General features: G+C 35.5%; 1 protein-coding gene across 2 annotated transcripts; it reads left to right on the plus strand.

Moving 5' to 3' along the window:
- The first annotated feature begins 1238 nt into the window (after positions 1-1238).
- Positions 1239-9969, plus strand: LOC143900177 (facilitated trehalose transporter Tret1). 2 transcript variants are annotated; one of them, XM_077411222.1, is made up of 2 exons: positions 1239-1557; positions 7685-9969. In XM_077411222.1, the coding sequence occupies exon 2, from the start codon at positions 7727-7729 to the stop codon at positions 9140-9142; it is 1416 nt and encodes a 471-aa protein (XP_077267348.1). In that variant the 5' UTR covers positions 1239-1557; positions 7685-7726; the 3' UTR covers positions 9143-9969. The 2 variants fall into 2 exon arrangements, with proteins under 2 accessions (XP_077267348.1, XP_077267347.1); XM_077411221.1 differs by lacking the exon at positions 1239-1557 and adding an exon at positions 6925-7144.
- Positions 9970-14559: the final 4590 nt, after the last annotated feature.

The following is a 14559-nucleotide window of genomic DNA, read 5'->3' on the forward strand; positions in this document are numbered from 1 at the left end:
ATCCATAAATTTCTGTAACTGAATATCCGGCGAACTCTAGGAGACTTTTGTATTCCGCTTCCGGTATTGTTTTTTGTTCTCTGCAAGTAGCCTTAATCGTAGTAGGACGGAATAAGAAATGTCACAATATAGAGTGGAATAAAAGAGAAAAATAGTTTATTTTTCAACAAGCTCGACTACTAATATAGATAATACATTGCAACATTGCAAAATAAGTTGATAGAAACGCCATTTATTTTCTAGGACTAAATTCTTCAAACGTGTGGTCCTAAAGACGCGACGCACTTTTTTTGACGACACAAAAAACGCGCGCGGAGCGCTACACTGTTAAATATTAAAAGAAGAAATTTAAACCAATACCTTGAGTTAAATAACACTTTGTTATTTTTAACTACCATATACGTATGTGTGTATCAAAATTTTTTTATTTTAACATATAAAACAGTATTATTTTAACCCTTAAATGCCACACCTCTCAAGAATCTCGTAAATGACATGAGGGGTCTAAAAGACCCCAGCATGAAAAATGTCTCCTTACTCATTGATTTTTTGATCTTTAGTTATGAAAATTTTTTTCAATGTTGTTCAAGGTTTAGAAAAGAGAATAAAATGCTTATATTGTTAAAATTTCAATTTCAACATAGTATAAAAAATTAAGTAAACTGAGTATACCGCTAAGTGTACACACTGGTAGTTCGATCACTCAACTATCATCAGAGGAAGCATGAGCTTGGCGGAAACATTTGAAAATATATAATTGTAAAGGGTCTGGGGTCCTCTGGACCCCGGGTGGCATTTAAGGGTTAACTTTATTATTACCAACGGGAATGATTAAAAATGACTCAAATTGAGTATCATTTGACACTACGAATTTAATATAACGTGTACTTTTATCTTTATTATTTCTGGCGTTTCGCTACCACGTTCGATGGTAGCACCAAAAAAATTGCGGTCCAGATGTACACCAGAGAGAACGATTCCAGCATCCTTACACATTCGATAACGCGGCTTACTTATTATTTCGTCGTAAATCCCCAAGACGATGACATCGCGTCATTTCTGTGCAATTATCGCGCGTCGCGAATGGAACGGGAAAGCCGGACCAAGCGGGGATCGCGAAAACATGGACATTATGCAATCTCGCGCCCGGGCAATTACTCCGAACGGAACACGGAACCGAACGGAACCGAACAGGGATAATGCGAACAAGGAAATATACGATGGCACGGATGATCCGTCCCGTTTCGCGGATCCATTTGCGCGGTGTCGGCGCGCAAACAACCGCGCCGATTAAATCAAGATATACATATACGTATATCTTGACGTTCGACATACTGCATGCGACTGATAAGAATTGAATTCTTGCCGGGGCCGATGATTACCGTCGCGGCGCGGGTCTCCGCCGCATACTCCGCCGCACGCCACGACACGCGCTGGTCAGTACGACTCAGCTCGCGGTTTTAGGATAGCCAGCCGTTCCCTCCGTATACCCGCGACCACCCCGACGAGGGACCGTTGACTATCAAGGAGGTTTCGTACGACCAGAGGAAGGTCACGGTATGTAATCAACATTTTTTAATTAGTTCGCTAAATTACAGTTTCTCAGCCACGCGCCGATAACGACGACGCGACGTTCGTCCACCTCTCTTTTTTTGACGCATTTTCCTTTGTATCTTTTCCTTCTTTTTTTCATTTCGTATATAATATACTTGTTTTTGCTAGGAACGTGAAAAATGTAACATAGTTTAATTTTGGATTTTATCGCTCTGAAGAGCGATATACTATCAGGCAATGCATGTGTGATGACAATCTTATGATTAAAGATGACATTTTATTATGAAAGCTATCAGTATTGCCGTGATCCTGTAAGGGGTTTAATCGATATTAAATCCCTTTTTGGATGGATATAAAAATAACAAGGTACGTCGCGCACACACGGGCCTGTCGATTTTTTTAAATAAATCGCGCGTATACCCCAATGCGAGTGACACTGCGCGCAAAAAGCGTTGCAAGCGTTTGTCGAGTAGCATGATAAAATAATGGTTATAGTTATGGTTGTTAAGAATGAGTTAAGCACGTTGAATTTTCACGTATTTTCGCAAAACATGCTCGTCCGAATTCGAATTCGTCACGCGGTTTTTATCTCCGTAATATGCAACGCCGCGTATAAGTTCAAGTTCAAAATAATATATTTAAAACGTAGCGTTACCGCCGCGCGTTATCGATGCATGCTTATAAACTCTTTACGTCGTATGTCTTCTTCCTACTCTGCGAATTCTTTTAATGCGTAAATACTCGCATCGACGTCATTTATAAGCAGCCCACTTTAGTTTATCTATAATTCGTTACAATTCTATTTATAACTTTGTGTAACGAAAAATAATTGGAGAGTCGAAATACACGCATATGTAAAATATAATATGCTAAAATATACACACATCGACGCACATGGCGTATAAACGTGCAAGTGAATGTATTATATTCTTAAATATGATATGATTCAGATTATTCATAAGTAGCCACCGTGAAAAATATACGTATCGCCATTTATCATATTTATCTATTATTAATTCGCACACTCTCATTTCTACATTGCGCTATTCTACATTTTCTTACATTTTTAGTTCAATGCACGGAACATATTAAAGAAAAATACATTGATAAATACGTACATATATGAGAGAGTACATATATGAAAATATATATTAATCTAATACATTTAATTAATACACCATCGGGACATTTCGCAGCTCCGCGGTTAATATCCACACGTGCGACTTTGCATTGAATGCTTTCGGTTTTTGTGTGCAGTATCGCAATCATTAAATACGCAAGATAAGGGGGAAATCCATAAACCGGCGGTTCAATTGTTGCGATTTATGCGTATGGTTTAATAAACTCGTGATTTCGCCAGCTTATTACGACGTAAACGCGAGCATGTATTTTCCGCGTCGATTTCCGCGAGCCGGCCGGCGGCGCGGGCGTTTCGATGAACGAATGGAAAAACCCGACAAAACGAAAATTACGGACGGTACCTCCCTCGGGTTGTTACATAAGAAACCACACGGATCGTTATATAAATCATTTTCGACGCGATCGACGAGTTCTAACATTGAAATACGCGTTGTTCGAGCAGGTGCGAAAATAAGGTGCCGTTTAATTGCCATTTAATAAGCTTTCAGCAATCGCTGCGCTTAATTAGTACATTTGTTGATTAAATACATATTTGCAAGGTATTTGCGAGCACACATCTGTAATGTGCTGTAATGCGAAAAGAATGTTAGATATTCAAAACGATGACAACATATTATAAATTATTCATATTTTCTATGTATATATATATTACGTAGAAATACCTACTTCTTTTGAATATTATTCTTAATTAATTCTAATAATTTTGTTTGTCCATTATTGGTACCGTAATTGTATACAGTCAGATTTAAAGATACAATTTAAATTCAGCAACTTTTCATAATATAGCTTGAATATCATTGGATATTTGTCATACAAAAAAAAAAGAATAATATCTGATACATCACAAACGATTTTCAACATACCACGGTATTGCACATCACTAACACATTTAGCATTTAGCAAGACAAGTGCAAGATAACGATAGTCGTGAATGCGTTCTAACGGATAAGCTTCGCAGAAATTCGCGTGTAAGCAAATCGAATTGCGGAATAGAAAACTCTCATTTCTTACATTATTTTGTTACGTTACTTTCTTTATCTCATATGACGATGTCATTTGATGATCTGGGATTAGTAGATCAAGTCTAAATAACATGTTTCGATTATTCACATCCTGTTTGCAATCGCATCCTGGTCGCAATCAGATTTCTAAGGTGGTATACCTTATCTGTTCGCACAGCTCGGGTACAATATTTTTTCGCACATAAACACATTTTTGTGTTATATATATTCTTGAAACACGACATACACATATTACGGAGGATAATAATTTTTTTTCCAATCGATTATAGGCGAATATAGCCCGCAATTATGGCAGTAAAGTTTGTCAATACACTCGCGGAATCGTGTTTAATCTCATCGACACTTAAAACTTAACCCTTGGTACTCGACGCTATATCGCATTGTTATCGCTGCGACGTGCGCTCACGCGATAACATTATGCAATAATTCGATGTTAGTGTTTATATCGAACATTTATAAATGTTGCAAGAGCTTACATTGGCTCCTTAAAATACTAAGTCAGAAAACCATCAGAAATTGTCATTTTTGCTAAAACGATGCTGAATTGCATCTAGGATAGAATAAATAGGACACGGATGACACACATTTTCTTGATCAAATAAAAAAGAGAAAATATTTATCCAATTTCTACAATCGTCAAACAATGGAATAAAAATGTGGAGCGGATATTTCGTATCACACTGATTTCTACGATATCTACGATAATTTAAGAAGCATAATGTCGTAGGGAAATATTGACATACCGCGATTATCGTGATAAAATAATCGGTAACTATGAAAAAATTCCATTCATTTGAAGTTGAACGTTTCCAGAAATTGAGCGCAAATATATTGCACGAGTATACGGAATACAAGACGTTCACTTTGGCTTCGCGTTGCAATTATACATGAAGTGTCAATTAGCGCATTATCCGATGATGCTTGAACTATATTAAACGGCCTGTGAAACTGTATAACATCGCGGAACAAGCAAGTCTGCGAGCCATGAAAGAGAAATTACTCGGGATTCAATGAAGATTAATCGTGTTACGACACTCGTGCAAAAGGTGAAGGTTCACGATCTTAGATAACAAAATGACATGCGGGCTATCATATATGGAGAAACGAACTGTTTTACACACAATAAAACTACAATAAATCTTTATATATATTAATATCGCGTTGTATAATAGGTTATCAGTGTTATCACACACATTCATTGATAATACGGACTGATAATCAGCAAATTACGTGTCGCATTACGGAGAATCTTTAATTCAAATCTTAATATTTCATTCCATTCTTGTATGAACAAGAGTATATTGTCGAACTTCTGACAGATTAACAGTTAAAAGATGAATATCGTGATTAATTGACGTGCACTGAAAACGTCACGTATTTCTTACGCATCACACATACTGTTTATGTAATCCATGTTGTTTATTATCAGAATACCGGAGCGGAATTATATCTTGTTTTTCGTTATCGTTCACCATCTAAAACGTCATACAAACACGCGCGCGTGTTCGTAGATATTAACTTATCATTTTTTTTATGGCAGCTTCGCGTAATTGGATATGAGTTCTCTCTGACATTTTTATACTATTCTCCTCGATATTACCAGACTTCAATGTCATTGATGGAAATTTATGATGCAATAAAAAACCGATTAGCATTTCGTCGAAAAAAAAGCGAAGAAAATAAGATTGACTTCTTGCGCATCGCTGTATATGTATACATCAAACGTCAATTTCATTTAATAATAAATATAAACGATAAATATAAATCAGGCATATCTTTAACTTCGAACGTTAAAATTCACGAAATGATGCAACTTGGCGCGTTTTTAAATACTTGTTATCTAACGTTTAAACTTTTATCTAAACGATTTTTTTTTTCCATTAAGCATCGCGCGACCGCTGTTCATTATTTTTTATGATCTTTTTCCGTACGTTTTTTCCTCAATGTGATATTGCATAATGTTATACGTGAAATTATTCAATAAGCGATATATGATCTCCTTTTGAGACTGTTGCTCAATCATGATGTAAAGGCAAAAAATGCTAGTTTAAAAACTTCTAATAGATATAAATTTGTACAAATTTTAGTGTCCCTCTTTAAGTGACGTATAATACGTAAAATACAGCAATTTACGCTTCTTTCGCTGTTCACAAGAATTATCTGTATTATCTATATGTATGATTATAAAATGTTTATCAAATGCTCAAGTTGAACAAGTACATAGGTATGCGAAGGTCGGAATTACTTGAAATTTTGTATAACATTAAATGCGGTGAAATAAGATTAATGATATTTTTAAGATGTAATCGAACGATTTTTAAACCGCGATAATCTTCAATATGAAACCAAGTTATCTACGTATTAAGTAGGAAGGTCACAATGATATGATTTGTAATGCGCGACTTTTTTAAATTTAAAAATCTAGAGATCTCGAGTCATTCATGTAACGTATTAATTATTACTGAACATTTTGGTCACATAATTAAGTTAAATCTTTCTTAATAATCTTAATTATAGATAAAAATGATATTTTGAGCAATCGTTAACTTTGCCTCGATATTTCCTACAATATCACAAAAAAAAGATCATAAAAACAAAATGAGATCTTGAATCTTTCGCGAGAAAAAAAATTTCGATTTCGTAAGTCGCAGCTCGCGCGAAACAAACAACAAACATAGTTTTGTCATATAATCTTTTTCACTCATTGTCAGATTATCGCAGCTGCCTTTGAAATCGTGTGGATCATTGCCATGAACATTCTGTATTACATAAATACAAAATTAAAAATAAAATGTATAAATAAACAGCAAGATGGCACATATATTTGAAAACAATTTTTGTTTATACAAATGAGGTATTCCCAATATCTTACGCCTGACGTGAGAATTTCCGCAATTCTTGGCGGAAAAATTGAAGATGCGTATAAAAAAAGAATAAACAATGTCGGTATTATTTACATTTTTCTGGTGCGCAATTAATTGTTACCTTCGCCGGTAGATGTCAAGTGCGACTCCGAATGTTTTGTTGTGGATTTCAGCTGCGCTGGCATTCTTCAGCACTTTCTGGCAATTGAAAGGAGATAGAGATATTATGTTTGACTGTTGAAAAGAGAGAAAGAGCGTGAGATTGAGGTGCAAAAGGTGCAAGGTGCAAGTGAACCGACAAATGCTCCGTTTCTTGTATCGTATACCGCGTCGTCTGCGCCTCGTCATTCCATCAAATCGTTCAGAGATACTTAACGTGTAGTGCGTCACATGCAGTCGCGTGTATCATAAGAACTGTCATACGAGCTGGTATCTGGAATGTCAAAGTGTCAAACCGATATTATAGGACTGTTGCATTTCTTTGCTAAATTAGATTAAAAGGATTTCACAATGGTAACGGATTTTGTGTGGGAAGCCGAAAATGCGGCAGCAACATGCTCGACCGTACGTATATCATCCCTGTGTCTTTCAATAACATATTCCTTTGTCCCCGCTTTATCTAATATATTTACCGAACATTCCTGACCGAAATGCTGATGAAATGATATGCGATGAAATAATATATATAAGAAATTTTTTAGATTCTTATTTTCTCTTCCATTAATTTGTATTATAATTTTATTTTTGAAGCTTAAAAAGAAGATAGAAATAATCGTCATAATTATAAGAAAATGAAAAAAAAAGGAAAGATTTTAACATATAGGGCAATGTTAAACAATAATTCCTGTCAGGTTTTTTTGAAGCAAATAAATGTCATTCTTGAATAGAAGCTATATATTGACTACAGAATATTCTATATAAATGAATTGTGTAGTTTATATGAAAAATAGCAGTTGTATTCGAGATACAAATAATATTGTCTTTCAAAATTGCCTTATATTCCAATCCAAATTGTTAAAGTTTTATGTTTATGTTTCGTAAGAGAGATTCGATGAAAAATTATATAATTCAATATCGTAATTCAAATTAATATTTCTTTTCCAGACCGACGAGAGTACACCACTTTTGTCAGCGAGTGGTCAAGCCATGCCCGAGAAGATTACTATCTCGCAACAGACCTTGGTCTCTAATAATGGCCAGCTTGGCAAAGCTAAGAAGTTGCCGCAATACATGGCAGGCATAGCAGCGACGCTCGGCGCTCTCGCTTGTGGCATGGTGCTCGGCTGGTCATCGCCTGCCGGCGAAAATGGGGTGAATCTAGTGCGCGATTATCGTATACCAATTAGCCCGGCCGAATTCTCCTGGGTAGGATCACTCACCACTCTTGGAGCGGGTGCGATATGCATTCCCATTGGCATGCTAGCGGACTTAATCGGGAGGAAGACTGCCATGCTGCTCATGGTAGTTCCCTTCACCGTTGGTTGGCTACTTATCATCTTCTCGAATTCGGTACTCGAGTTCTATTTTGGCAGATTCATTACCGGCGTCAGTGGTGGAGCCTTTTGCGTAGCTGCCCCGCTGTATACGGCAGAGATATCCGAGAGTGAGATTCGCGGCGCGCTCGGCTCTTACTTCCAATTGATGCTCACCATAGGTATCCTGATCTCGTACGTCCTTGGGGACGTTATCGATAATATGAGGACTCTGTCGATTATCTCCGCGGTTATGCCACTGATCTTCTTCGGAGCGTTCTTTTTCATGCCGGAGACTCCAGTGTACTACCTGAAGAAAGGTAATGAGGAAGCCGCCAGGAAGAGTTTGGTCAGACTTCGTGGCGATCAATACAATGTTGAAGCCGAGTTGCAACAGCATCGTGAGGCGCTCGAAGAAACCAGGCGGAGCGGTGCGTCGTTCGCAGTTTTGATCAAATCCCCGGCCGCGAAGAAAGGCTTTATAATCGCTTACGGATTGATGCTCTTTCAACAAATGAGCGGAGTAAACTCCATCATCTTTTATTCTTCGGACATCTTTACCAAAGCCGGAAGCTCCATGAAGCCCAGTACAGCTAGTATCATCGTAGGAGCGGTGCAAGTAGTATCGGTGTTCCTTGGTACTCTCGTCATCGATAAACTGGGCAGGAGGATTTTACTGATGGCATCGATCATAGTGATGTTCCTAATGACTCTGCTCCTCGGAGTTTACTTTTATTGTATTACATATACCACTGCCTTCGATGATATCAAGTGGTTCGCGCTCATTCCGCTCTGCGTCTTTCTCATACTATTTTCTTTCGGCTTTGGACCAATCCCGTGGATGATGATGCCGGAAATCTTTGCGCCGGAGGTGAAGGGAGTCGCTGGGAGCAGCGCCTGTCTATTCAACTGGCTTATGGCTTTTATAGTCACCAAATTTTACTCTGATATGACCGCCGCCCTGAGTTCCTACGGCACTTTCTGGATATTCTCTTTATTCTGCGCCATCGGCATTTTATTTGTTTACTTCTTGGTTCCGGAGACCAAGGGCAAGTCGCTGGATCAAATACAAAAAGAGTTGAATGGTTGAGACCAGAAATCAGTCAAGAATTGATCAGAGACTCTTTTGACTAGCAGATTAATACAAATTGTACTTATCGATGTACATTTTACAGTTGTACATATAATAACTTGCAGTGTATAAATGAAGCAACACATTTTATAAATTAAATACATTGTATCGAGCTCGTATCACAGCACAGCATGTAGGTATTTTATATTCGAGAATGACCGTAATATTATTCAATGTCCACATTGTCATTTTATTATATCACAATGCTATCTTCTTAACCCTCACCCGGAGGATTTACCAACTGAAATTTAAACAAAATATATTTTATCTTAATAAGTAAATAATGATGAAACAGAATATATTTTCTCTTTTCTCTGAAATTATGTTGAGCAACAGTATCGCGTGCTGAAGGAAACACTTTAATAATGTGACAAAATTGAACGTAAAATAGTATTCAACATCTACATTGTTGTCTTATATCATAGCTCTAAGAAACGAAAATTTTAAGATAATTCGCAAATATTGCTAGTCGATCTGCCCTTTAAGATCCAAAGAAGCATCAGCGTTTTAATGATATGGCAATTATATTATATTACATTTTAAGACTGACTCTTTGGTAAACTTGTATAAAGTTTCTATCGATTATTAACTATTTTTTTAAGCTAGCATTATTATTATATGTATGTTATGTTTGATATTTGTTTGCCCGCTACAAATAAGTCATTGTTGACCATCCAACATAAATTCGCATCTTCGACAAAATATATAGGTGACTCAATATCTATTGTAATCCTGCACGTGATTTCCCCGCATCTCAATAAAAGTTGTTTTTAATTTCTTCTTTATCCTATTTTTTTTTTATCATAATCCAATCTCTTATGCGTTAGTCCTCGTTTTCTCCTACGGAGGTCTACACTTTCCAGTCTTAACAAATATTAATTTCTATGAACAATCTTATCTAACAAAAAGTATAGTAAATATAAAAAGAAAGATTTCTACAGGTAAAAGTTAAGATGAGCATGATATATACGATATAGATTTAGGTCGAAAACTTGGACTTTGCTCTATCTAGTTCTTTCTAATATATATTTTGTCGATACATATTTTCGTTGGCATTTAAGGATATTTTATTTCTTACATTCCGAATCCATTATGTTATCGTATTAAACGACTCCAGAAATTCTGTAATGAATATTTTTAATAAACGCTTTTTATTAGATTTGGAAAATATTTTAGTCTTTAAATTGGTTAATTTTAAGTTTTCATATTTTGATCTCGTGTTCGTATTCAGCCAAAGATTTCAAAAAATAATTAAACTATATATATTCCTCTACTAAAATGAAATCAAACGTGAAAGGATTAAATAGTGAAATACAAGATTTGTCCAATTTTTATCTGTCCTGCTGTGAAATTGTTAAATATTGTCCAATTTCTCTACTATCATATTTTGTCTACAAACTCTAGATCTTTATCACAAAATTTTACCGATATAATCTGCTCTCGACTCTCGACACGGACTTGGCTATGCAAATATAGACTGACTAAATATGTTAAATATCAATTGTCAAGTATTAAACATTAGAGCTCCTTAGAACACGAGTAAACCTAATATATGCGGACATATCTGAATAAAATGCATTTTTTCGAAAACGCGGTGAGCTTTTATTTGGAAAAAAGAAATAAAAACATTTTACACACTAATATATACCATATCGGGAATACAATTTTGAGGATAAAATCGCAAGGAAATATTTATATTCAGCCAATTAAGTAATAGATTGTTACTTTGATCACAGACTTCGATCGAGTGATAATAAGTTGTCGATAAGGTAATTATTGATTATCTTTTCATATATCACATTCGTGGAATTAAATAACGACGGGTATTGTTTTCTATACTTGGATGTAATGTAAAGCAACTGAAGATCGTAGGAGACGTAAACGGGCAAATTAAGTAATTATAAATTAAATAAAATGTGATTTAATTATTATCAATTTAACTGTCGGAACGTTTCGAACTACACGGAATTTTTATCAGCCGACAAATAACATAAAAGAAGTTGAGACACACACACACACACATGAATAAGAAAATATAAATAAGTAAAGATAAAATTGAATTAGTCACGACATGATAAAAGAAAAAAAGTTAATATAAAAATACTATAAAATAGGGGAGACCAAATGAGACGTAATATTACATGTATCTAAAATCAGTGTTCTTCCAGTGCTCATCACGGCGATATTGCAATTCAAAGTGTCTCACGCATCGTACATGTGATACGCTGGTAACGGACGCCAAGTGGCTGCACCTACGCATACGAACGTGTTCCAAAAAGCAAATATTAATATTTTTGGCCGCATTATGTGTGCACGCTTTCTGGATTTAAAAGAAATAAACACATATAGCTAGGAATTCGCAAAAAGAAAAAGAGGCGAGGAAAGAAAGAGAAAAATAATAAAGACAAATAAATCTTTGTTTGTGTGTGTGTGTGTGCGTGTGTGTTTGTGCGTGTGTGTGTGTGTGTGTGTGTGTGTGTGTGTGTGTGTGTGTGTGTGTGTGTGCACATAACGCATACTTGCACCGCTTGCACGCGATATATTTTTGGGGCCATTTACTTCAACTCTATATTCCCAGGTAGCAAGTTAACGTTTTTTTCCGTCATTTTAACGTCAAAATTACGACCGATAACGTCAGCTTGCTACTTCAGTTACCATATGGCTGACGTATTGAGTGAAATCGACTATTAATGAGAGATGATACATTTTAGACGGCATACTTATATAATTACCGTCATTTGCATCTGTACGTGCGTGGTGTTTCTGCAGTATCGCAAAACCACTGGTTTATAAATATGCAAGTTGATTTTTAAGTATCTATACTTGTCAACTTCTTGAATTGTATTATTATTTCATCGATAGCCATCTTTATTATACGGTGATAATAAGAAACGCACATTACAAATTCTCTTGCGTCAAAAGAAAAAAAGGAGGAGAAAGAGAATTACATGGTTAATAAATTAATTTATCGGAATTCTTCTGACAGAAAATAAAAAGAAATTAGAAAAAAGGCTGAGAAAAGAAGTTTCACGTTCATTTCATTGTAAGTATCCATTGAAGAGTGCAACCTTATAACGTAGACAGGATGTCCTTCGCGTCAAATTAATTGATAAGCTCATTAAAATGTATATCTCGCATGCGAATACGTCGAATGCGGAAATTGCCAACGCTGCAATGGTCGCGAAAAAATTTTTACGGAAGGCGTAATATTTCTATCCGGCACGACCATCGACCTTTCAACGTGATGATCACGATATTCTGAAGTGGAAATCAATTGATCATTCCTTTCTCACGTGAGACGACGATAGGAAGATATTACGTAACAGGAAGATAAAGCGGAGAAAAAGCGATCGGAATTTTACTGCATCAATCGCGATGGAAAAAAAGAAACTAATTACATATTAACTAGTAATCCAAAGGATTCGGCCATGTCGACGACACGAAACAAAACACAGATTTTTCGAGAGCGTTCAAATTTAATTATGTGAATGTGATAGAAAAGAACACTAAATCGCAATTTAAATTTAGACATATATAATAAATAAACCTGGAGAGAATTTTCCTCAAAATATGATAAATTTTATCATTTCCAATTATTGTTAACGCATATTAATTTAGAAAAATGTTCGAAGATGAAATCATTATATACGAACTGCAAAAATATATTTTCTTCGTTTCGGTTCTCTTGTTTTTTCTTCTTTATGTATATTATCTATAGTTAACGATCTACGCGCTATCACACCCATTATTTTTTCTGATTTCACGGTAGATTTTGCCAATATTAAAAAATTGAAAATTATATATGTATATATTAATGCAAATATATTATATATATATTTTTTTTTTAACGAAACAATTTAACAAAATTTTCTATTTTAATTATATAAAACTAATAATAAATATTATACAGACTTTTGCATTATAAGATTTCAGATACGTAGTTTACATTTAAAAGAAAAGCTCTCGTAATTTTGTATTCCGTATAACAGAAGCATTGCCCGCGAGTAATGCGATCATACACACACGGTTACGTAAAATATTAAATAAATTCTTGTAACTGCGCATTTTAAAAGGTTAATTAGAGTCAAAAGTTTCAACACTGCAAATATCAAAGTCACGACAGAGCCTCAAGCGATTAAAGTTAGCGAGTGTAGAGTTCGCGCTCTCGGAGCCATAATTGCGCGTGCACGTGCAGACATATCGATCGCTCCATTAATTTTCACAGCTCATTTGACGTTTTTATTATTATATGCGACTAATTTTATCTTTTTGTTTATTAAGATTATATTGCAAATATTGTATAAATTTCCGCTCGATGTAATCTGCCCTCATATGTCTCGCGCAATTTACTTAGTTTGTAAAAAACTTAAAATATAAAAGTCAAATTTTATTAAACACTGTATCAATCTAGATAGCAGATAGGAAAGGCGCAATAGCGGCATATCTACATGTATGTATATAAGAAAGGGTTCAATAAGATATACATATATATGTACGATGCATATTGTTGGATCGTTAAATCAATGTCAGATTCGTCTCTGAAATTACTATCGCTAATTATAAGTTACCACCTACGATCGATTGTACAAGCCGGCTTAGTTATATGTATATATTTCACGTAACTCGTAGCAGCACAGAATATTCCAGCGACATTCGAATATACATCAGCTATATTGTAAGAGAACGCGTTGTTGCAATATTGTTCTAGAATATTCTGCGTTACGTGGGAACCATCTTATTCGTGCTTCGTAACAAAAACGGCGCAATCGCGTTCGATCGCGCGTTGCATCCGTAAAGCACGAGTCACGCTATATTTGCGGGCGGCCGGCGCGGCGGTAGAGAAAATTGGCGAGCCAACGAATTCTCCCGTATAACATATAGAATATTCGTTGCAACGTCGGTACAGCTCTAACGTTCCGATATTGCTAAAATAGTTTGTGTGCCGTATATGGCCGCGTTTATACTATTCATCTAACGTAGGGGTTCTCAACCTTTTTTTATCAAGATATTAAAATTTTTAATAATATAGGTGAAACGGGGGAGCGTTGTGATATACAATCGATTAGAGAGAAAAATGCCGATTTACCGAGTTTACTGAATTTGCGAAAAAGTACACAATATTCATATACAATATATCCATAAGCTATGCCGCAAGATCCCGGACCGTAAATGGCGTTTTTATCTCAAATTGAAATTTTTGTAATGACTGGAGAGCCGACTAAGTTTTGTTGAACACACGCAAAATGTGTTCAGTTTAAAATTCTTTTATATTACAACATTGAAATTTCGGATCTGATTCGTTGGGAAAAGGAGGGGGAAGATTTTTAATCCACTCTAAGTGAGTCATCGATTAACAGATACCGATCGATGTAATA

This window comes from Temnothorax americanus, unplaced genomic scaffold, assembly GCF_048541705.1.
Source record: "Temnothorax americanus isolate GAGA-0224 unplaced genomic scaffold, ASM4854170v1 Scaffold3, whole genome shotgun sequence".
In the NCBI taxonomy this organism is placed as follows: Eukaryota; Metazoa; Arthropoda; class Insecta; order Hymenoptera; family Formicidae; genus Temnothorax; species Temnothorax americanus.

Coding starts and splice junctions, on each gene's coding strand:
- LOC143900177 (XM_077411221.1), top strand. CDS start 7,091: ATGGTAACGGATTTTGTGTGGGAAGCCGAAAATGCGGCAGCAACATGC. Junction 7,145..7,684: donor CGGCAGCAACATGCTCGACC/GTACGTATATCA, acceptor TTTCTTTTCCAG/ACCGACGAGAGTACACCACT.